The sequence below is a fragment of the Phaseolus vulgaris genome, chromosome 2 (assembly GCF_000499845.2).
Source record: "Phaseolus vulgaris cultivar G19833 chromosome 2, P. vulgaris v2.0, whole genome shotgun sequence".
NCBI lineage: Eukaryota > Viridiplantae > Streptophyta > Magnoliopsida > Fabales > Fabaceae > Phaseolus > Phaseolus vulgaris.
In genome coordinates, this window is record NC_023758.2 from 27,814,654 (window position 1) to 27,840,385 (window position 25,732).

At 41.8% G+C, this 25,732-nt stretch overlaps 1 protein-coding gene across 1 annotated transcript; it reads left to right on the plus strand.

Annotated features, from left to right (window-relative positions):
• Positions 1 to 4,119: 4,119 nt before the first annotated feature.
• On the plus strand, positions 4,120 to 8,380 carry LOC137811206 (vacuolar protein sorting-associated protein 25). The gene is made up of 7 exons (XM_068612850.1): positions 4,120 to 4,328; positions 4,409 to 4,485; positions 4,769 to 4,908; positions 5,046 to 5,099; positions 5,182 to 5,270; positions 5,357 to 5,432; positions 7,948 to 8,380. Exons 2-7 carry the CDS (start codon positions 4,427 to 4,429, stop codon positions 8,067 to 8,069), a joined length of 540 nt encoding a protein of 179 aa, XP_068468951.1. The 5' UTR covers positions 4,120 to 4,328; positions 4,409 to 4,426; the 3' UTR covers positions 8,070 to 8,380.
• The last annotated feature ends 17,352 nt before the right edge of the window (positions 8,381 to 25,732 follow it).

Below are 25,732 nucleotides of genomic sequence, written 5' to 3' on the forward strand. Positions count from 1 at the left end.
ATTTGATTTGAAAAATAAAAACACTTTCTCCATTGTTTTTAGAGAAAACTACACATATATCCTCTCAAGACATATATGGTACTTACATTTTTAATTTAAAAATAAACATCTACGTTCCTTATATATTTAAAATTTAAAATAAACATACACCCTCTAATAATAATAATAATAATAATAATAATAATAATAATAATAATAATAATAATAATAATAATAATAAATGGGATTCATTTCTTTTCTGATTTTTAAATAGACATTCACTTTTCTAATATATTTAATAAAAAGGAATTCATCTCTCCCATAAATTTAATAAAATTATGCGCATATTCCTCGTTTCATTTTTTTTTTATAAAGTTTTCGTGTTAGGCATCACTATGCAACTTGACATCTCAGCTAAGCTGACACCTCAAGTAACAACAATCATCTGCCATCACATGAAAAAATATTATTAAAAAAAGAAAAAAGAAAGAAAATACAAAAATATGGGGGGACTAGACCAAAACCCATATGTTAACACAAACGATACATAGGTAGATTATACTTATTCATAAAGAATTCTAAGAACAGACTAGCTGGGAGTCTATTATACCAATGAAAAGATTCTCTATGAATAAATCCTAAATTAGCCAACTTATCAGCACATGCATTCCCTTCACGAAAAATATGAGTTACCCTAAACCTGATTGTCTCACAAAAATTAAGACAAGTATTCCATCGATTCTGAAGCATCCACGGAACATTAGTCCTAGCAGTAAACGCAGCACAAACCAAGGCAGAATCACATTCAAGCCAGACATTAGTAAGTCCCATTTTTTGAGCTTCCTCCATAGCATGTATAACTCCATAAAACTCAGCAACCAAAGCAGTTTGAACTTCAAGAAACGCTGAAAAAGCACCAATAAATTCTCCCATACTCCCACGAAAAATACCTCCACAAGTAGCAAGACTAGGATACCCCCTAGCAGCCCCATCAGTATTAATTTTGACCCAGCCTGGTGAAGGAAATTCCCATCTAATAGGAAGAGGACGAAGAACTTTACCACTACGAGTCTTAATACCGAAAAACTTAATCACGTTGAAGTCCAACATATCATTCTTCATTGAAGCTTTAGACGAATTTCCCACTAGACAAGTTAAATCTTTAATTATCGAAATAGCCTTAGAAACCCCAATCTTATCTTCCTCGTTTCATTTAAAAGTAATATATTTATTAAAGCTTAATTAAAAATAAAAAAAATCTAGAAACAAAAGCGTTGTATTCTCACTCAATAATAAATTATATAATAAAAATAAAAATAACTATTATCGAGAGCAATTATTTTAATATAAATACATAACCTTAATTTATAAATTATAATATCAAGTTTATTAATTTATTATTATATTTATTTATAATTTTGATATTTAACATTTCGAATTTCAAGAGATCGATCATTAGTCGTGGTTCCAATACGATTATAGGAGATAACTGTTGGTCAAAACCACATCACCTTGTTCTTGAAATATTAAGCCATCATCGTCTCTTGAGTGTTATGTTACTACTAGAAACTTATTAAATAGAAACTAATTTCAGATATTAAAAATAATTAGTTGCTATATTGACTATATTAAATACTATGTTAGAAACTAAAAAAAAGTATTAGTTTCTAAATTAGTTTTTATTATTGATAAATAGTTTCTAAATTGATATATAATTAGTTACCAAGGTTTTAACTACAATATACTAACCTCAAATGGATCGGCGGTCACGACAAGCGGTTGCGGCAAGGTGTACGTCGCAAGACGGTGGTCACGGACGTGCGTAGCTGCGTCGGTCGGTCGGCAGTCGCGGGCGGGTGCGCGGTATGGCAGGTCGGTGGTCGGTCGTTCGGTGGTCGCGCGCGGTAAGACAGGCGGTCGGCGTAGGGGTCGGTCGTCTTAGGGTTTGCGCGGCGACAGGTTTGGTAGTCTTAGGGTGCGCACGGCGGCAGGATCGGTCGCGCGGCGACGGTGGGGTTGCGCGGCGACGGTGGGGTTGCGCGGCGACGGTGGGGTTGCGCGGCGACGGTGGGGTTGCGCGCAGGGGTCGACGCGGCATGGGTCAGTCAGTCGCGCAGTACGGTGATCGGTCGGGATGGTGGTGGGGTTGCGCGACAGAGGTCGGCCGGTCGGGTGTAGCGGTCGGTCGTGACGCAGTCGGCAGGAAGTAGTGGACGGTCGGTCGAGTGCAGTGGGACGATTCTTGGCAAAGTAGCGGGAAAGTATGAGGATGGATGTAAGTGAAACAGAATAAGAGGGGTTTTGGGTTTTATAGTAGGTTTTAACGACGGTTCTTAGAGAACCGTCTTTAAATGTCTTAGTTTCAACTACGGTTCTGGGAGTGAACCGTCGTTGTATCTTCGGCGGCCACTTTTAACGACGGTTCTGGGGCGAACCGTCGTTAAAAGTGTAAAAAAAGTTAAAAAAATTACAAAATTGCCACCGCTTTGTTTTTTACGACGGTTTTCTCCAAACCGTCTTTAAAGAGTGTCGTTAATGAAATATTTTGTACTAGTGAAATTATTTAGATTTTAATTTTTTTTAATCTTTAAAATAATATCTAATTTAGTCAATATATAAATTAATTATTTTTTTATATCTAAAATTGATTTCTATTTAATGATTTTCTTATGATGTCATTCTAATGGATTATGGATCCTTAGAAGACCTTTATTGAAATAACAATGACAATTGCTTCCTAAACCCAACACTTTTGAATGTGCACCAACACAATTTAAAAAATTCTGAAAATACCCTTCATTCTGGAAATGAAAATTCGGAATTGAAAATAATACATTCTGGAAAAGTAGATCTGGAAGAGATTATTGTGTTCCGGATATAAAAATCTGGAAACAAAAAATCAAAATCCAGAATTGAAAATAATACATTCTGAAAAAATTTATCTGCAAGAGATTATTGTGTTCCGAAAAAGGGGTTCAGAATTTAATTTTATATGTACCTAATTTTTTTAAGAGTATTTTTGTCTATGGTGCAGGAAGCAATTCCCAATAACAATTCACTATTATCGAGATTCTAGCAAAATTTACATATCTCATATTTGTTTCTACCACACAAAATTTTTTAACCACTTTAAAAATATATTCAGAGCATCAATCACCTATAAAAAATATATTGAAAGAAAAATAAATAAAGATAGATTAAGGAATATGAGTACTCCTTTATTTTAATTACATTAAAAATAATATGTATTTTAAAATTATCAAACGTTAATTTCATATAAAAAAATTAATAATGTAATTTCCCACAATTTAATCATTCAAATTTTTTGCTTATAGAAATTCCTTAAAGTTTTATATTTTAAAACAATTTCAATTTCTTTAATTTTATTAAAGTTTTGTTCAATAATATATTATTTTAAAAAAATAAATAAAAGAAGTGAGTGTAAAGTTATTAAAAAAAAGGAGATGGGTTTCGTTGATTAGGAATAGATGGGAGTAGATGTTTTATTTAAAAATAAATGGGAGTATTGGTATTATTCTATAGCCAATAATAAATATAAGATAAGATAAATATTTATTTTAGAACTAGATGAGGTGCAAAAAGCTAACTTTCACCACTTTTTTATTTTTTATATTGTTTTCACTTTATTTATTTCCTACAAATAATGAGAATTAAGGGTGGCAAAATATATATGCTCACATTTCACACGCCTCACTCATATTTTGTCAAAAAGGTTGAAATGGTCTGACTTATCACATAAATCCTTTGCATTATATTATTTTTTCTAATTTTAATGTTTTATATATAATAATTTTTTTTATAAAAAATAAAATTATATATCAATTATCTATAATTAGTTAAAGTATAATTGTACAAAAATTAGAATCTATTCATACTATATAAATGTAATAATCGAAAAACTTAGTTAAAATATACTATCAATATAACTATAATTCAATTACAAATTATCATATGATAAATTTTAAATTAGAATATTGATATTAGTTGACCATATAAGTATTTTTTTAAAAGACAACATAAATATCTATTTGCTCGTGAAATTTAAATTCTAATTAAATAATATCAAATTAGAATTTACGAATTAATATTTTGTTGGTGAAGACATTAAAAAAATTATTTAATTTAACAAACATGCACAATCTACGAAACGGAGTCGTTTCATGCGACCCGATTTGTTTCTTCATCGGTGGTCTTCTTCCTCCGTCGTGATCTTGTTAGGGTTCACAGAATTGAACTTTGCCTTCATTTATTCACTTCGCATCCACGTTGAGCTTCCTTCGCGGTTTTTGCCCCGACAACCCAAGAAATCAACAGTATCCCCGTGCACGGTACGATATTTTGTTATGTTTCTGCAAGTAATCAGCAGAAAATTGTTTAATCTGAGAAGATCGTTAATCTCTGTGTATAGCATTGAAGCACTTGAAAGATGCAGAAATTGGGAGAGTTCAAACTGCCACATTTCTTCAATTACCCACCATACTTCACGTAAATTACCTTTTTATCATCGTCTTTTGCATTTTATGCTTTGCATTTTTTTTTTAATTATCTGAAGAAAGCTTAATTGTTTTTTAGTTGCTGTGTCGTGTTTACTGCTTGTAATGGATATGCTTTCGGTTTGCTTGTGATATTATATTATTGTTGTGTAGTTCCATTGTTTTGCCTCTTTATTTGCCATATTCATTGCTCAGTGCTTAGTGTTTATTGATAAGAATGTTGATAGTAAGGCTGGCTAACTAGTTGTTGATTATGCCGGTGTTCTACCTTTCAGTTTGCAGCCAGTAAGAGACACAAGAGAGAAGCAGATACAACTCTGGAAAGAGCTTATTTTGGATTATTGTAAAACACAAAAGACATTTGTAATTGCCCTTGAAGAAGAATTTCCTCTATTTACCAATCATGTAATTGAAAGTAAGCTCAAAATCCTGCTTTTGTGTCATTTATGTGAAGTTGGCAGCAAGTCCCATAATTAATGTTCCTTTAGTATTTGGTCTTTCTTGTTTCCACGCTTTTGTTGTATGATTGTTTTCAGATTTTTCATCTTACAGGGTCTCTTACTCATGAGGCCAGAGAAGCTTTCCTTTCTGCGTTAGTTTCTGAAGGTATGCTTCATTTCTGTCCATGGATTTATTTTCTTGTAATGGCTCAGAGAAAATGTCTCAACTGTGTATTCTGTTTTGACAGGCCGTGCAGAATGGATGGATAAAGGACACAGGAAATGTCTTATTCTCTGGCATCGGATTCAAGATTGGGCTGACATTTTAATACAATTTGTAAGTTTAAATTTCTAGTTTGATAATCACTGCCTGCAAGTAATACTTATTACCTTGTTATTGAATTTGATTTAATATTTGATTAGGCAAAAGACAATGGGCTGGAAGATGGTGTTGTCACGATTGAAGAAATACGATCAGGGACCGAGTCTCAGGGAACAGGTAATTTGTTAACGCTCCTGTAGTGAGCTATAATTAGAAATGGGACAAGTTCGATGATTATGCTGCTTCAATGCAAATTGTCTCTTGTGTTGAGTATATTTCTAGGACTTAATAATAGTTGTTCTTTTGGTAGGTATCTTTTAATAATATTGTTGCTTTTCAATTTGTTTCCAATCAATCTGGTTGAATCGGACAGTTTGAATATTTATGTGGTTCTGGTAGTTAAGGGATATATGGAAATTTGAATAAATATTTCTATACCTGTATATAGATTCAATTTAGTCTTAACCTTTGATTTAAGTTTCTTTCTGGTGATTGAAGGAAGTATCTTGTCTTGAACCTCAGACCAATAGGGATATTACTGAAGCAAAGGTTTAGACCACGGAACAAATAACAACCTTTGATTTAACTTGAATCTTAATGGTTTTTTATTTTTATTTTTAAATATTTTTTTAAGTTGTTGAAACTAAAAGAAAAACAAAAATTTTAAAACACAAAACGAAGGACATATTGTCTTCTTAGTCTGAATTGTGTTTTTAGACGGCTGTAGATGTTTGTTAAATCAGAAAATAGTGTCCTTGGATGTAGCTTCCTCTATTTAAGGAGGTTAAAAAAACTCATAAACTAGAATTGTTCCCTTCAGAATCAGAACTCTTGTAAACCACCATAATATGTCTTCTAATATCTAAAGATATATGGTGCTTGAACAACCCTTATCTAGTTTATTATGCCAAATGAATCCCAGTTGATAAATTTTGGTACAATTTTCTGTTTCATGATTGTTTTTTCAATTGGAACCTGTAAATTCTAAAGGTTGGCAAAGTAATAGCAGTGAAGTTTTTGACTTTGTACTGATATTCTCAAGTTTGAAAGAGAATAAATTCTTTCTTATTATTTTTCATTACATACATTGGATATATACATACAGGAGTTGGGTATTTCCTGAAATAAACAGCGCCTACTCTAATAAACATAATCCCTCAGATTGTGGGACTGTTATGCTAGAAATAAAAACAAGATACAACAAAATATGCATAATTAAAACCAAGAAATACAGAATTAAAACTAATAAGAATAAAATTTGAAACTTCCTAAAATATCTCAATAGATATGGTCCAACTCTTTGGTTTTTACATGATCTTATAGTTGATTATGAATGAATTATTACAACTGTAACAGTCAATATTGTGAAATATCATAGTATAGTTTTTGTTCGGAATGGAGAGAGTGGTTTCTGTGGTTGTTGCATTCTTGGACCAATATGCTTGAGAATGGGAGTGCAGACAAATTCAGAGAAGAGGAAGATGATACCTCTTCATTTTGTTTTAATCTCAGAAAGTTCAAAAACAAGGAAAAAAGTAATTGGAAAATGAAAAGAATTATATAATTGGTTAATACTAAATATAAATCAATGGAGATGATTTTACGTAATCATTTAATCCCAGGTGAATAAAATGGAATTGGTCGTGTTAAAAGCTGAGTTTTTGCTTGCAAATGTTATACAGCTTAGAGGGGGAGGGATTGTTGTGAAAATCAATCCAAATTTTCCTAACTTTAATACAAGAAAGTTAAAAGCCAAGAACCATTATCAAGAAAGTGGATGGTGAATGTATCTTGACTCTTGAAAATCCCATTATCATAATGAGACATAGATGAAGAGGTGGGATAGATAAGGTCCACTAAGTGTTATTTATGAAGGAAGTCATGAACCTTTGTTATATAAATAGATCATGTGAATGAAGAAGGTACACACAACAAAGAGAGAGCGGTCACCACCCTAAATCAAAAGGGGTTGGTTTTGTAATGGGGGCGGTTTCTCAGGTTGCCCAGAAAATTTGTAGTGGGAAGAGTTTCTCAAGTTTGTCCAGAAAACTTGTAATGTGATGTAATATAATGAATACTTTTGAGACAATTTCGTGGACGAAGGCAAGAGGTGACGCATAATTGAAATCATGTCATTTTCTGTTTTTTCTTTGTGATATTATTTTGTGTGTATCAAAGTTAATGGTATGATTTTGTTGACTGATTATATTGGAACTGATGGTGGATCCAATCCAAGTGGGAATCTTTATGTCAAGTCTTGATAGAAGTCAAGCGATGTGTCTTGGTAGTTGATGGTGATGCAAATCTGTGTTGATAGTATTGAAATGTGGAGTCAAAGGGGCATGTCTTGATAACCGAGAACAGTGTAAATTTGTTCAGAAAACCTGTAATTTGATGTAATCTAATGCAATACTTTTGAGACTGTTCCAAGGTGTCGAATCTAGTAAATTCATGTCTTGCTGATAAAAATAAAATAAAATAAAATTCATGTCTTGCTGATAAAAATAAAATAAAATTCATGTCTTTCATTATTTTTTCTGTGATGTTATGTGTGTGCCATACCTTTCATCCTCATTTGTTCCTCAATATTGGTGTACTCTTTTTTCTTAATATATTGTAGTTATTTCTTACCTGCTGGGCTTTGCAATTATTTTGACTGAAGTTTGTTCTCATTGTTTCTTATATTCGGCAGATCTTCATGGAATTGATCGAACTATTTTGAATCGTGCACTGAAACTATTAGAACAGAAAGGAAAGCTTGTGGTCTTTAAAGGAACTTCAACTGACGATGAAGGAGTTAAATTTTCTGTATAATTATTTTGTGTATTACTCCATTGAATTTAGGTGGATTTTACATAGGTAATCAACAATAGAATCCTTTGCCATCTGCTTGATGAGTTTGTTGATGTTCAAGAACAAGCTGTAGTTAATTGCTGTCAATTTGCATCTCAGAAGCTTCCTTGTCGTAAGTGTTTAGCTTTGTGGCTAATAGAGGCAGTGTTCCTAACCGACAAAATCTATCCTGGTTTGTAACATTGACTGATATTATTAAAAACAATGTTGTCTCTGTTTCAGTGGTTACCTCCCCAAGTCAATAAAAAAAAGAAGTAAACACAATTGTTGTATGCACTATGAATAACGTGAGTCGTTATTGAACTACTAATGTCATATTATTAAATAATGACAAAGACAAAAAATAATATTAATAAAACAAGTTCAAAATTTATCATAAATAAAAAATTTGTAGTAATCCGATTTTTTTTATAAATATATAAGGTTCAATAAACAAAACGATGTAGTAATTCAAAAAAATTTGGGCTGCCTTCTGATATTAGAATTTTGGTTTCGGTTTAACTCAGCATAAAAAAACACTCTAGCTGAATAATTGTTTTATCTTTAATTTTTTTATCGCCTTTATCGCCATGATAAAAAAGAAGCTATATTAAGCACGATTAACGGTGATCAACACTCCCTATATGCTATAAAAGATATTGAAAAAAAAACATGTAAAATGGATGAAAGAAAAAAAAACATGTTTGATAGAAGGCATGATACTACAAGAACATAAAATTTCTTTTCAACTATAAAATTTCTTTCTTTATTTTTCAATTTATTCTAATCACATTAAGACTAATGTAGATCCAATCTTACAGAACAATGAGAAAATATTTCTTCATATTAACACCAACATATATGAAGAAATGCTGATAAAAAAAAAACATATATGAAGAAAAAAAAAATCTTCTAAACATGGGTTTTCTTCTTGTTCACATTTAACTAAATCTAAAATACGAAGTGTCACCCCATTTTGGTATTGGAGTAAAAGAAAGAAAAAGGCAAAAAAAGAAAGATAGAGAAAAAAAATTTAAATGTAAGAAAAAGAAAAAAGAAATGAAAAAGAAGATCAATACATGTGAATAACCTAAAATCAACAATTTGATAAATAAATTAAAAAATACTTTTAACTATTAAATTTAGTGTTCAACTTTGACAATGTTTAATATACGAGACTTAAAAGAAATAAAAGGAAAAAGAAAAACTCTCAAAAAAATATTTAATAAAAAATTAACAAGGTGCTTCGGCTTGTGCCGTTGAATTTAAAGAGAAAAGAGTACACTAAATTTAAATTTAAGGTGATTGCTTTTTGTACCCCATATTTCCACATTCCTATATAGGGTGATTAAAATATCAAACTCTTTCCTTGTTGCCTTCAACTATTGCATTCATTGCTCTCGCTCCTTTACCCTTAAGTTATCATTTTCAATCATTATAAGAAAATTATGAAATAAAAATTAATTTTTAAAGAAAAAAATTAATTAGTTGTTATAGTAACTAAATTAGAGATTATTTTAGAGACTAAAAAAATTTTATTTTTTAAATTAATTTATATTATTCTTAAATGATTTCTAAATTGGTTACTAATTGCTATCAAATTTAGAATCAACAAAAACCTTAGTTGTTAATTAGATACCAATTTAGAAACCATTTAACAATAATATAAATTAATTTAGAAACCAAAATTTTGTTACTGTCTAATTTAGTCACTATAGCAACTAATTATTTTTTGTTTCTAAAAATTAGTTTTTATTTCATGATTTTTTTGTAGTGTATGTGTTGTGTGATAAACTCAAGAAAATGTGTTGTGTTATAGATAAACTCAAGAAAAAATAATTTGAAAGATACTTTAGATTATATAATTAACAAGTATTTTTTTTTTATAAAAAAAGTTATGAATTGTGTAATTTAGAAATTTTCAGATTACAAGTTAAATTTAACTTTCAGATTTTACAATCTGAAAGATTCTCAAATTAGTAGTTCAAAAGTTTTTTTTTTATGAAAAATGACTTTCAAATTTAGAAGTCTTTTCTTCTTTCATGGAAAAGATAACTTTTAGATTGTACAATTCTAAAAGCATATACTAAGAATTAGGCATTGATACTATAATTTACAGGGTCAGATTAAGGATAAAAACATCCTAAGCACAGTTGGAACTCGCTTATCTTTTGCGAAAGCCATTGCAGAACATGCAGTAAACAGTTGCACTGAGGTAGCTTCAAGCTCTCTTCTTCATATTATATATTTGAGATTGAAATCTCAGAGCGTGTTCTATAGGTATCTAGTTTCCTATTAGTTATTCGCTACAATTAATTGATTCAATGATCTTAACAACTATAGTATCTGGCTGACAAGTTTTTATAACTAAACATGTCTCCTTTTTGCATAGTTCATTATATACATCTATTAATTATCTTATACAATATTGATAATTTTCTATATCTGAAAGTTGTGAAGAAGCATAAACACTCGCTGTTACCGTGGTCTCAACGTGACACATTGTCAATAACTTGGTTGAAGCTTCTGGATTATTTGAGACAAGTTTTGAACCTCTTTAAAGTGAAGAGCAATTAATAGGGTAGGCGCCTGAGAAAGTGAGAAAAGAGATGAAAAAAATATGCAACACTTCATTGAAAAGGGAGAACAGGGAACCAGAAAAGAAAAACCCCAATAGCCGAATAACAGAAAAGAAGCGTGAAAGGAAAGAGAAGAAGAAAAATGTATTATTATTATGCATGTGAAGTATGTTACAAAGGGGTATAAAAAGGAAATACAAACCGTGTTGGATAGCCCAAACAAGAAATATCCAAACTGGGCCAAAAAGAAAAATACAAGAAATTATATTTTATCACCCCCCTCAAGCTGGGAGTACAGGTTCTTCATTCCCAGTTTGGATTGAAGAACTTTGAAGGTAGAGGAGGGATAGACTTTGTGAGGATGTCGACAGTTTGCATTGAGGAAGAGATGGGGAGTATTTTGATGAGTCCAACATTGAGTTTGTCCCGAACAAGGTGACAATCGATCTCTATATGTTTGGTTCGTTCGTGGAAAACCTGATTGGATGCAATATGTATTGCAGACTAGTTGTCACAATAAAGGATGACAAACTGGGTGAAATGAATATGGAGGTCTTGTAATAAGTAGGTTAACCATTGGATCTCACAAGTGGTTGCAGCTAACGCTCTATATTCGGCTTCTGAAGAGCTTTTGGAGATCGTTTGTTGCTTCTTGGATTTCTAGGAAATGAGTGATTCACCAAGAAAAATAGAGAAGCTGGTTATAGATTTTCTTGTCTCAGGGCAAGTGGCCCAATCTAAGTCACTATATGCTTTGAGTTGAAGAGTGTTTGTTGCTGACAGAAATAGACCATGACCAGGTGCATTCTTGAGATATCGAAGAATGCGAAAAGCGGCATGACGGTGAATTGTTGTAGGTGCTGAAACAAATTGACTCAGTTTGTTCATGCTAAAAGCAATGTCCGGTCTGGTATTGGTCAATTAGATGAGTCTTCCTATTAGTCATCGATATGAGGAGGATTATGTAGCAGCTAGGAGATCACCTTGAGTACTTGAAAGCTGCGAAGAATGAACCATGGGTGTTAGGACAAGTGCACAGTCAAGCATCCTTGTCTCATGTAGGAGGTCCATGGTATACTTTCGTTGTGAAAGGTGAATACCAGTACTGCTGCAGGCTACTTCAAGTCCCATAAAGAAAGTTAGGTCACCCAGATTTTTGATTTTGAGATGTTGATGCAGCAGTGTAGTGATGTGAGTAATTTCCTCAGAATTATTTCCAGTAAGGACAATGTTGTCAACATACACAAGAAGAGCAGTTATGTGAGTGTACGTTTTTATAAATAACGAATGATCAGCAGCAGACAAAACATAACCATTAGTAAGTAAGAAATTAGATAGTTTGGCGTACCATTGCCGATTTGCTTGGCGTAGTCCATAGAGCGAACGTTGCAGTTTGCAAACAATGTGTGGATTAGGGACATCAATTCCAGGAGGTGGCTTCATGTATACCTCTTCAAGAAGGTCTTCATGTAGAAAAGCGTTGTTAACATCCAGGAGGAACCATTTGTGTGATGCAGCAAGGGCGAGAAGCAGGCGCAAGGTGGTTAGCTTTGTAATTGGAGCAAAAGTATCGAGAAAGTCTAGCCCTTCAAGTTGCGCATAGGCTTTTGCAACGAGACGTGCCTTGTAGCGTTCAATTGTACCGTTTGATCTATGCTTTACCTTGTACACCCAACGACAACCAATGGCTTTCTTTCCCAAGGGAAGGGGTACCAATATCCAAGTGTTGTTTGCAGAGAGAGCAGTAAGTTCTTCTGCCATTGCTTCTTTCCAGCAGTCATGTTTGGAAGCATCCTCATAATTTTGGGGTTCAGTTAAAGAAGAAAAAGAAGCAATAGTATGTTGAAAATTAGAAGATAGAGCATGATAGGACCCAAAATTATTAACAGGGTATTTAAAACTTACAGTATGTGCAGATGACATGTCAGTATGAAAATCTGCAAGGTAGGTAGGAGTTCTCCTAACCTGAGTGGACCTCCGTGGCGAGTTATGTCCCGCATTTTCAGCGGGAATCATGGTCTCAGTGGCAGTGTTGTTATTGTCAGAGAAAAAATCATAGGTGGAAACATAAGATTGAGGAACATGCAAAGATAAATTGTTGGGACCCTCATTGATGATCTTTCATTTTATAAGGAAAGTGATGTTCATAGAAAACAGTATGTCTGGAGATCTCAATTTTATGATTTTGAAGATTAAGAAAAAGATAACCTTTAGTGTGTGGTTGAAAGCCAAGAAAAATACCAGATACAACCCTATCATCTAGTTTCTTTCTGTGAGAAGTAATAGTGCTAGAGTAGCAAAGACAACCAAAAACACGTAAAGATGAGATATCATACAAAATACCATTTAATTTTTCATAAGGGGTCATGTTTTGCAGCAAAGGAGTGGGAATACAATTGATGAGAAGAACAACATGTAAAACAACGAAATGCCAAAAAATAGGAGGTAAATTAGCTTGAAAAAGCAAAGCACGCATTACATTAAGAATATGCTGGTGTTTACATTCTGCAATACCATTATGTTCGGGTGTGATCCTGCCTGTTGACCGGGACGCTGGAACCTGCCTCGTCAAAGGATCGACGTGTGCACCGCTTCGAACCTCCGTCCTTCTTCAAGATCCACCTCAAGAACCTGCAAAAGAACAGAGCGGCGCCGCTGCGGCCGATCGCACTCCAACGCCCAAGTCAGTGACCGAACCACCAAATACTGAGAGCAAGAACGCTCAAGAAATCTCAAGGAGCCGTGCAATGTTCTCTCTCACAGTGTGCTCAAGAACTCGCAAACGTAAAGAGTATAATCTGAACGTGCGCGTACCTCGAAAGTTCGTTGAGAACTCTTATATACCTGATCACTTTCTCTCTCCTGGCAGTTACAGACTTAGACACGTGGCTCGCATCCAACTGTACACGTGCCATCATCTGGAGCCTCCTTGACTTGGACGTTGCTTCTATCTCTTATTTGGCTAAGTTACTTATGCATGGTGTTACTCAGTGCATAGCTAACTTGGGAGTGCGATCTCTACTGGAATTGGCGAGTTAGGGTGCCTTCATACACCTTCCCTGTGGTCTCGCCGGCCGCCTTCATAATCTGCACCACCTTCATCTTCGGCGATGTGCTTGCTCTGGCGATCTCTAATCACTTGGTCGCCTGAGTTCACATCTGGCGACTTCATCTTCAACTGGGCGATCGCCTGGCATGCTGGAGATCGGAGCACGCCAACTTAATAACTGGCGACTACATGAGCCCCCCCGACTTCCTTCCCTTCTGCGGATCTGGCGCCTTGTCAACACGCCTACACTGTAGCTTGGTGCCACGTCGTCACTTCCGACTACCAGGGCGGTACACAAGCCCCCCAGTCTTAAGCGTAGACTTGTCCAGCGAAAAGACTAAAAGAGTCACGCCAATACCGATCTACGTGGCACTGGCGCGGAATTTCAAGCGGTTGTACCTTCTGCTTCTCTGACGCTCCACCAAACCCCTCACCCATCGCTCGACACGTGGCTTCATCAACGGTTACCTTCAGTTAACGTTTGCGCTTCCCAAACCCATTTCGAAAAACCCTTAAACCCATTTTCGTTCCTACTGTTCCATCACTTCTCTTCGTATTCTCGAACGCTCCAACCTTCTTCTGCGAAAAAAAGCTCTCGACGTTCTTCAACTTCCCGAATCACCAACATTCTTCATCGCCTTCCTGATCATAAAAAGGTACTTCCTTTCCTTTTTCTGCTGGTTTTTACTGCATTTTAACCGATTCGCATCATCCTTTAACTGTCTGGTGCATACGTTGTGGGTTGTTTTCGCTATTTCTCCTTCTTCGTAACTTAGGGCTTTGTCTCTGTTGCAACGAACCTCCGTTCGTTCGTTTGTTCACCCTTCGTTCATAATTAGCGTCAGCCCCTGCGAGTCCTGATTACCCTTTCCTTTCTTCTTCCTTTGCAGCTTCCACCATGACTCGCTCCAAGATCACCCCGAATCCACCTCCTTCATCACGAAACCCCTCCTCACAAGCACACAACGCACCGCGAGCGCGCGGTGCCTCATCTTCTCAGGATGAAAGGCCTGCACCTTCCCGCCCCAACCCGGCCCAGGCTGCTCCGTCTGCCACCGGAGGAGCCTCCGTTCCCCCACCAGACTTCAAAACCCTGTACCCCTGGGCCAACTCGACCCTCTTGAGGGAAACATCTTCTGTGAACACTGCTGGGGCAGTTTTGCGGCTGACAAAGGGGGACGAGCCTCATCAAACATTCCACAAGGAGCACGACGAGAAGAAGACCGTGCTGCCTTGCCCCCCCGAGCTGCCGGTTTGTGCTGACGATAAGGCGAGCAATGACGGGCCCTTCTGCTTCGTCTACACAACCTTATTCAAGAAGGTGAAGCTTAAGTTCCCTTTCACCCGTTTCGAAAGGGAGCTCCTTACCGAGCTCAACATCGCCGCCGCCCAGCTCCATCCCAACAGCTGGACGTTTGTGCGAGCGTTCCAAGTGATGTGCGACCATCTGGGGTTGCCCGCATCAGTGGACGTATTCCTGTTCCTTTTTGAAGCCAAGCACCCAGGAGACCGCCTGTGGGTAAGCTTGAATGGGATTGCTGGGAGGTCGATCTTCGCCATCTTCCAGCAATCCTATAAAGACTGGAAAGGGAAGTTCGTCCAAGTGCGCCCTAACGACAAGGACGCCTCCCTACTCGACGGCTTCCCCTTGTACTGGGTGGACAAGGGGAAGAAAGAGTCCAAAAGCTGCTTTAGGAGACCCAGAAGTCCTGATAGCATGGGAGCGTTGGACATAGATCTCTGCCTCTTTTGGAAAAGGGTGGCGGATGCCAACATCACCTTCCTCACCACCACCCTGATCTGCTTCGAATTCTACGAGGACCAACTCGAAATTCGAATAGGTTAGAACATTTAAACTGTTGTTTTAATACTGCTTCTGTTTAACTGTTTCTGGGCGTCTTGTGCGTTATGCGCAAGACTTTGGTTTTATTTTTCTGCACCGATCATCTGCTTTGCTGCATACTGCCTTATGCACTTATTTTCTCTCTGAGTTAACCCATGCATTTTCGTTCTATGCAGATAACATGTTGGGCAAGGGTATGCTCGCTGAACTGAGGGCGCTCGCCCGAACCCACGGGTTGGCAACGGGCTCTCAAACAATACCGAATTCGGTGGTGGAGATCGCCGTCGCACAGGGCCGATCGCCACCTAAGGGCCCAGCTCCCTCCGACGTCCAACCCGCCGCGCATCGCAAAAAGCTTGTCCTCAAAATGCCTAAGAGGAAAGCTCCTCAAGTCATCCACGAGGAGGAAGTGGAGGACGACGAGGCCACTGAAGATGGCCTTGTCACGAAGAGGAAGAGGGTGGCACCTTCTTCACCACCTGCACCACCCCCTCTTTCCACGTCAACGCCACCATCCACGCCTGCTCCTCCCCCATCATCGCCACCCCCACAAGCTCCTGTTTCACCAGTCCAAGCGATCCCGCTGGCCACTGCGCCACCTGCGGTTGAGGCCCCCGAGCAAAACTTCATGGAGGACCCCCGAGCGCCTCCACGCCATACGTATCAACTGGAGGGGGTTCTCCTTCAAATGCCTTAGCTGCAGATGTCGCTCCAATCGGGGATGAGGTCGCCCATACCTCTCCAATTCTGATCACCGAATCCCCGAATCCCCGATGTTGTCACCACGTCCAGAAGTGCCTGCTGAAGAACCAGCTAAAGAAGGTGGTGACGAAAACCAACAACAGGCCCCCACAGTGCCTCTACAAGCAGCAAACCTCCCTCTTGAGGTCACGAGGATGTGGGAGCCTTTATCTGTTAAGCTGAAGACGATAGCAGAAGACATCCCCGCCATCATAACCAGAGCTGTGGAGAGCTCCACCAGGAGGCTTCAAGACGACCTCTTCACCCTTAAAACTGAGAATAGCACCATCAGAGTTGAGGTGGAGAAGTTGTCTGCCAATCTGACACTCGCGGAGATTGAACACTCTCGAGTAGAAGACGCAATGAGCACCGAGCTCAGGTTGGCGCGCAAGGAGGCCACTGATCTCCGCCATAAGGTGCAGCAACTGGCTCAAGAAACGGATTGAGGAACTTCAGAAGCAAATTAAAGAACTTAAGCTGAATTCTGCTCAAATTCTGGCTGCTGGATTCGAAGCTGCACGGGAACAATTCGCCTGCTTGTTCCCCAACCTGGACCTCAGCATGGTGTCTCTTGATAACGAGGTAGTGGATGGAAAAGTGGTTCCCGCTGAAGACTAATCAATTCTCTTCATCTGCTACCTTCGTGTCTTTCCCTTGTATATAATTCTGAAATAAACTCGTATTTTCTTGTATATGTAGTTTTGAGCTGATACTTTACTCAATGAAATTACCTTTGCAATTCTTCTTGTAACCTCTTTGTCTGCCCTTAACCTTTCTTGCATGATTTACTTCAAAGAATTTAACTTAGCGATTCCGCAAGCACGCTCATATACTTAACTGCTTCGAACCACTTCGACTTCAAATAACAATCGCTTTAATAACTCGTAATCTCAGGACAATTAACCTTAGCGTAAAATTACTCTTCAAGCAACAAACTTTAACTCAACTACTGGCTTAAAACATTGCTTCACCCGATCTGCTTCATCAAAACGGGTCTTTAACTTTCTCGCCACTGTTTGAACTTTTCCTGGTCGCCAAAGACTCTTGGTGATATCAGCTTCTTTCTAACTTCATGCCTTGGCCACTGTTCCCTTATCTGGGGGTAGAGACGCCTTTCGGATCCTTCTCTACCTTCCTGAACTTCAGAACGAAAGACCGGGTGACTAGGCGTTCTCTTCGAACCTACCTTAGCCACCCTTCAAACTTCTTCCACCCTTTACACCATACTTGAACTCGTTCGAGACGAGAAGGATTTTATCTTGCCTGAACCCGCTCATAGGCGAGAAGGTCTTTAAATCGTGCCTCTACATTGCCCCAGGGGTTACATCTTCTCGCCCCCAGAAACACTGAGGACTTTTTACTCTTCCTCGCCTGCACTCGCTCGACGGCGAGGAGGTCTTTATCTCGCCTCAGAACGCGCGAGGGCGTTGAGGTCTTTTACTTGGTGCCTCCGATCGCCGAAAGATGATGAGGAATTTAAAACTTTAACTGGTGCCTCCAATCGCCGAAAAACGATGAGGACTTTAAAACTTTAACTGGTGCCTCCAATCGCCGAAAAACGATGAGGACTTTAAAACTTTTTTAGAAAGCATGTAATATATCTTTACTTGCCTTAAATCACGTATAAGTGACAAGGTCTTTCTTCAAAACTTTCTGAAAACAACAATCATGCAATCTAAAACACCTTCGAACTTCGAAAACTCTTCTTTTATTGGGTAGCCTCATTAAAAACCCTCCTTAGGGAAAAAAGAGTGCCCCCTTCAAACTGTTTTAACAGAGACATTGTAATGTAACTTTGTGTTTATCTTTACTTACAAAATTCTCAACTGTAATACACCTTCAGGTGCGTGGCGTTCCAGGTGCGAGGAATCGCCCCTCCTTCCAATGTCTCTAAGTGGTAGGCGCCGTTCCCGAGCGCCTCGGTTATTCTGAACGGTCCGGTCCACTTAGGTGACAATTTATTCTCCATCTCATACTGGTGGGCTTTCCTCATCACCAGGTCGCCTTCTCTAAACTGTCTCATCATCACCTTCGAGTTGTATCTTCGTTCAATCCTTCTCTTCACCGCTTCAGCCTTCAATCTCGCCCCTTCCCTGACTTCATCCAGTAGATCCAGGTTCAGCCTTCTCTCTTCATTCGAGTCTTCCTCTACGAAGTTCTGGAATCTCGGCGAGCTCTCCTGGATCTCTACTGGAATCATGGCATCACACCCATAGACCAAGCTGAACGGGGTCTCATGGGTCCCTGACTGCTCGGTGGTGTGGTACGCCCAGACTATACGGGGTACCTCCTCAGCCCAGCTTCCCTTGGCTTTCTCGAGCCTTCTCTTCAATCCTCTCAGCAACACCCGATTGGCTGACTCCACCTGGCCATTCGTCTGAGGGTGCTCGACGGATGCAAACACTTGTTGAATTCCCACCCCTTCGCAAAGCTTCTTCAACATGTGACTTGCAAACTGAGTCCCGTTGTCCGACACCAGGCGCTTGGGCACACCAAACCGGCACACAATATTCTTCCACACGAAACCTTCGACCTTGTGTGCGATGATCTGGGCCACTGGTTCTGTTTCGATCCACTTGGTGAAATACTCAATTGCCACCACCAAGTACTTCATCTGCCTGATTGCCAGCGGGAAAGGTCCCAGGATGTCGATTCCCCAAGTATGAAACGGCCAAGGACTGTAAATCGACTTCAACTCCTCGGGAGGCGCCTTGTGCCAATCGGCGTGCTGCTGGCACTGTTTGCAACACTGCGCGTACTTCTTGCAGTCTTCTCTCATCGTTGGCCAGTAGTAGCCTGCACGGAGAGTCCTCGCGGCCAGAGCTCGACCCCCGACGTGGCTTCCGCATATACCTTCGTGGAGCTCTGCCATGATTCTCGTGCACTTCTCGCCATGTACGCATTCCAGGAGTGGGTGAGTGAACCCAAACCTGTACAGATCGCCATCAATCAATGTGTATTTGCTAGAATTTTTCTTTACCTTCCTAGCCTCTGTCGGATCTAGTGGGAGGAGGCCATCTGCCAGGCACCGCTTGTACTGTGTTATCCAGGTGTCTGGCTCATGGATAGCGCAAACCTGCGTCATGTTCTCCTTCTCTCCTCGACATGCTCTAATTCTCGGCGATCTCAAAGTTTCTTGCGTCAGGGATTTATGGCCTCTCGCTGCTTTCTCCGTCGACTTGCTTATCTGAAGAACCAGGTGATCTGCTACAAATGCCCTTGGTGTCTTCAGAGTTTCTTGAATCACCGTCCTCTGCCTACCCTCCTTGCCTGAGCTGGCGAGCTTGGCTAGCAAGTCAGCTCGGGCATTCTGCTCTCTGGGCACATGCATTACTTCAAAGGAGGCAAAGGAACTCTTCAATTCCTGCACATACTCCAAGTAAGCCGCCATTTGTGGATCTTTAGCCTGGAACTCGCCTGTTACTTGTCCTGTGACTAGCAGCGAGTCACTCTTAGCCATTAGCACCCTGGCTCCCATTTCTTTGGCCAGCAAAATCCCGACGATCAGCGCCTCATACTCTGCTTGATTGTTACTGGCTTTGAAGGCAAATCTCAAAGATTGTTCGATCAGCACGCCATTGGGTCCTTCTAAAATGACTCCAGCACCGCTACCCTGCTGGTTCGACGATCCATCCACCGAGAGCACCCAACGGAAGTCGTCCCCTTCTACTCGTGTCGCCTCTGATGAGAGCTCAACCACAAAATCTGCGAAGATTTGCCCCTTGATCGGGCCTCGGGGCTCATATTTGATATCAAACTCTGACAATTCTACCGCCCACTTCACCATCCTTCCCGCAACGTCAGGCTTCTTTAAGACCTTCTGAATGGGCAGGTCAGTCATCACCAGTATGGTAAAGCTATGGAAATAGTGGTGCAACCTCCTTGCCGAAAATACCACCGCCATCGCGGCCTTTTCCAGGGCCTGATATCTCGTTTCGGGGCCCTGCAGCACCTTACTAACAAAATAAATAGGCTTCTGAGCCTGATCTTGATCCTGGGCGAGCACCGCACTCACCGCCCTCTCAGTTACAGCAAAATACAACCTGAGAGGGGTTCCCACCAGCGGTTTACACAAAACCGGCGGGCTCGCCAGATACTCCTTCAGCTTGACGAAGGCTTCCTCGCACTCCTTCGTCCAAGCAAACTTGTTATTGCGCCTTAAGCACTGAAAGTAGGGATGTCCCTTCTCCCCGCTAGCCGACACGAAGCGAGATAGGGCTGCCATCCGACCTGTTAGCTGCTGGACTTCTTTCACCGTAGCTGGGCTCCTCATCGCCAAGATGGCGGCACACTTATCAGGGTTGGCCTCTATGCCTCTTTCAGTCAAGAGGAAACCCAAAAACTTTCCAGCCTCCACGCCGAAAATGCATTTTTCCGGATTTAGCTTCAACTTGAACTTGGCGATCGTTGTGAACAATTCTTCCAAGTCTTCAACGTGCTTGCTCTTTTCCGGCGAGGTTACGACCATGTCATCGACGTACGCTTGCACGTTCCTTCCCAGCATCGGTGCAAGTACTCGATCCATCAGCCTCTGGTACGTGGCCCCCGCGTTCTTCAGCCCAAACGGCATCACCTTATAGCAATAACATGACCTCTCCGTCATGAAGGCTATCTTCTCTTCATCCATGGGATGCATCTTAATCTGATTATACCCTGAGAAGGCATCTAGGAAGCTCAGCAACTTACACCCTGCAGCACTATCTACCAGGGCGTCTATGCTTGGTAAAGGATACGAATCCTTTGGGCAAGCCTTATTCAGGTCGGTGAAATCGACGCACATGCGCCACTTCCCGTTACTCTTCTTCACCAGCACGACATTTGCCAGCCATTCAGGGTACTGGACTTCCCTGATGTGGCCTGCAGCGAGGAGTTTTTGTGTTTCGTCCCTGATCGCCTGCCTCCTCTCCTCGTTGAACTTCCTTCTTCTTTGTCGCACTGGTCTCACCAAGTTATCCATCGCCAGATGATGGCACAAGAAGTCGGGATCGATCCCGGGCATGTCCGAAACGGACCATGCAAACGCATCCAGATGCCGTTCAATCACCTTGGCGATCTGGTCCTGGAGCTCAACCTCCAGGGATCTTCCCAACTTGAAGATCTTTCCCCCGATCTCTCTCTCGAGCCACTGCTCCACGGGTTTTGGCCTGGTCTCTCTAGCGATCACCGCCCTGGCGATTCCCAGTTCTCTCGCTTCCTCAGGGCGATTCCTTGCCTCTTCTTCCTCCAGGCCAGCGCTCTTCTCCCCCAGCTCAGCGTCCACCATCTCCACGTCCCTTCCGGCGGTCTCTTCTGTTACCGTCGATCTGGACTTCACACCAGGAGGCGGGGTGGTCGTTACGTAACTCACCGATCTCTTGTTTTTCAGGCTATTCTCATAGCACTTCTTTGCTTCCTTCTGATCGGATTTGATGGTGATAACCACCCCCTCCATGGACGGCAACTTCACCTTCATGTGCCGGGTCGATGGTATGGCACCTATCCTGTTGAGCGTGGGCCTTCCCAACAGGATGTTGTATGTTGAAGGAGCGTTTACAATGAGGTATTTGATTTTTTCCGTTCTTGAACCCGCCACATCTGTAAACGTTGTCCTCAATTCTATGTACCCCCTGACCTCCACCTGGTCACTAGCGAACCCATACAAACACCCCCCATAGGGCCTCAGCTGGTCAAGGGGCAGCTCCAGCTGCGTGAAAGTCGGCCAGAACATCACATCTGCCGAGCTTCCTTGGTCCACCAGCACCCTGTGGACCTTTCTTCCTGCTGTTATCAAAGAAATTACTATGGGATCGTTGTCATGAGGCACAACATCCCGGAGATCTTGCTTGGTGAATGTAATATCCACTTCCGGCGAGTGGTCTTCAAACATATCCACCGTCATCACAGACCTCGCGTACCTCTTCCTCTGTGATGCGGTGCATCCACCTCCTGAGAAACCCCCTGCAATGGTGTGGATCTCCCCGTGCGTGGGCATCTCATGCTGTTGGGCTTCTCCACCTGCTGGTTGGGAGCTCGACGCACCCCCCGTCCTTCTATCCAGCAGGTAGTCATTTAGGAACCCGCTCTTAACCAAATCGTCGAGCTGGTATCCTAAAGACAAACACGAGTCCAAAGTGTGGCCAAAGCCTTGGTGAAACTCACACCAGGCATCTGGCTTTGACCCCAGCACCTTGTCGCCCACCTTCTCGGGCGCTTTCAACCTAGCGAAAATATTGGGAATGGCGATCAGATCCGTCAATCCCATAACAAACTTGTGCTTAGGCGGGCGATTGTACTCCCGGCGTGCTGGTTGCTGGCGTCCTTGGCCTCTACCCTTGTTCTTCCTTGGATCATAAGGATGGCGAGCCCTCTGATCCCTTCTGGCCGCCGCTGTCTCCAGCACCCTGTGTGACTGGATCCTGGTCTGGGCACGTGGCCTGGTGGGAGCCACGCTTCCTCTCTTCTCGGCGACTTCACTCTCGTCGGCGATGTGGGCCACCGCAAGTCGCCTAACCTCAGCGAACGTGGCAGGGTGGGCCCTGATCAATGCCTCGCAGAATGGTCCCGGCAGCACGCCCTTCTTAAACGCATAGACCAGCATTTCCTCATCCTTGGCCGGCGATCTGACCATCTGCGCCCCAAAGCGATTCAAGTAGCGAACACCACTTACTTCAGCTACGATCGATTCAGCGATCAATCGGAGAAAACTGTGCGAAACTCCGCAAGAAAACTCAAGAACACCGCAAACCTTCAAACAAACCTGCAACTCCACCAGAAACCACTGCTTTCCCCGCGAATAACCAAACGAGCGAAAGAACTCAGACTCCACCGAACAAATCACGCGTAGACAGCAGAAAACCTCACTTCACCGCTCACAAATCCAAACGAACGGTGTAAAACGCGAAACTACCGAACAAATCTCAAGCAAGCAGCGAACGATGGTTGCACCAGCACACAACCACGCAGAAAACTTCGAAAACCTTCAAGAACTCACGCTGTGGATGAGAGCAAGTTTTACACGGCCCCACGGTGGGCGCCTGATGATCCTGCCTGTTGACCGGGACGCTGGAACCTGCCTCGTCAAAGGATCGACGTGTGCACCGCTTCGAACCTCCGTCCTTCTTCAAGATCCACCTCAAGAACCTGCAAAAGAACAGAGCGGCGCCGCTGCGGCCGATCGCACTCCAACGCCCAAGTCAGTGACCGAACCACCAAATACTGAGAGCAAGAACGCTCAAGAAATCTCAAGGAGCCGTGCAATGTTCTCTCTCACAGTGTGCTCAAGAACTCGCAAACGTAAAAAGTATAATCTGAACGTGCGCGTACCTCGAAAGTTCGTTGAGAACTCTTATATACCTGATCACTTTCTCTCTCCTGGCAGTTACAGACTTAGACACGTGGCTCGCATCCAACTGTACACGTGCCATCATCTGGAGCCTCCTTGACTTGGACGTTGCTTCTATCTCTTATTTGGCTAAGTTACTTATGCATGGTGTTACTCAGTGCATAGCTAACTTGGGAGTGCGATCTCTACTGGAATTGGCGAGTTAGGGTGCCTTCATACACCTTCCCTGTGGTCTCGCCGGCCGCCTTCATAATCTGCACCACCTTCATCTTCGGCGATGTGCTTGCTCTGGCGATCTCTAATCACTTGGTCGCCTGAGTTCACATCTGGCGACTTCATCTTCAACTGGGCGATCGCCTGGCATGCTGGAGATCGGAGCACGCCAACTTAATAACTGGCGACTACATGAGCCCCCCCGACTTCCTTCCCTTCTGCGGATCTGGCGCCTTGTCAACACGCCTACACTGTAGCTTGGTGCCACGTCGTCACTTCCGACTACCAGGGCGGTACACAAGCCCCCCAGTCTTAAGCGTAGACTTGTCCAGCGAAAAGACTAAAAGAGTCACGCCAATACCGATCTACGTGGCACTGGCGCGGAATTTCAAGCGGTTGTACCTTCTGCTTCTCTGACGCTCCACCAAACCCCTCACCCATCGCTCGACACGTGGCTTCATCAACGGTTACCTTCAGTTAACGTTTGCGCTTCCCAAACCCATTTCGAAAAACCCTTAAACCCATTTTCGTTCCTACTGTTCCATCACTTCTCTTCGTATTCTCGAACGCTCCAACCTTCTTCTGCGAAAAAAAGCTCTCGACGTTCTTCAACTTCCCGAATCACCAACATTCTTCATCGCCTTCCTGATCATAAAAAGGTACTTCCTTTCCTTTTTCTGCTGGTTTTTACTGCATTTTAACCGATTCGCATCATCCTTTAACTGTCTGGTGCATACGTTGTGGGTTGTTTTCGCTATTTCTCCTTCTTCGTAACTTAGGGCTTTGTCTCTGTTGCAACGAACCTCCGTTCGTTCGTTTGTTCACCCTTCGTTCATAATTAGCGTCAGCCCCTGCGAGTCCTGATTACCCTTTCCTTTCTTCTTCCTTTGCAGCTTCCACCATGACTCGCTCCAAGATCACCCCGAATCCACCTCCTTCATCACGAAACCCCTCCTCACAAGCACACAACGCACCGCGAGCGCGCGGTGCCTCATCTTCTCAGGATGAAAGGCCTGCACCTTCCCGCCCCAACCCGGCCCAGGCTGCTCCGTCTGCCACCGGAGGAGCCTCCGTTCCCCCACCAGACTTCAAAACCCTGTACCCCTGGGCCAACTCGACCCTCTTGAGGGAAACATCTTCTGTGAACACTGCTGGGGCAGTTTTGCGGCTGACAAAGGGGGACGAGCCTCATCAAACATTCCACAAGGAGCACGACGAGAAGAAGACCGTGCTGCCTTGCCCCCCCGAGCTGCCGGTTTGTGCTGACGATAAGGCGAGCAATGACGGGCCCTTCTGCTTCGTCTACACAACCTTATTCAAGAAGGTGAAGCTTAAGTTCCCTTTCACCCGTTTCGAAAGGGAGCTCCTTACCGAGCTCAACATCGCCGCCGCCCAGCTCCATCCCAACAGCTGGACGTTTGTGCGAGCGTTCCAAGTGATGTGCGACCATCTGGGGTTGCCCGCATCAGTGGACGTATTCCTGTTCCTTTTTGAAGCCAAGCACCCAGGAGACCGCCTGTGGGTAAGCTTGAATGGGATTGCTGGGAGGTCGATCTTCGCCATCTTCCAGCAATCCTATAAAGACTGGAAAGGGAAGTTCGTCCAAGTGCGCCCTAACGACAAGGACGCCTCCCTACTCGACGGCTTCCCCTTGTACTGGGTGGACAAGGGGAAGAAAGAGTCCAAAAGCTGCTTTAGGAGACCCAGAAGTCCTGATAGCATGGGAGCGTTGGACATAGATCTCTGCCTCTTTTGGAAAAGGGTGGCGGATGCCAACATCACCTTCCTCACCACCACCCTGATCTGCTTCGAATTCTACGAGGACCAACTCGAAATTCGAATAGGTTAGAACATTTAAACTGTTGTTTTAATACTGCTTCTGTTTAACTGTTTCTGGGC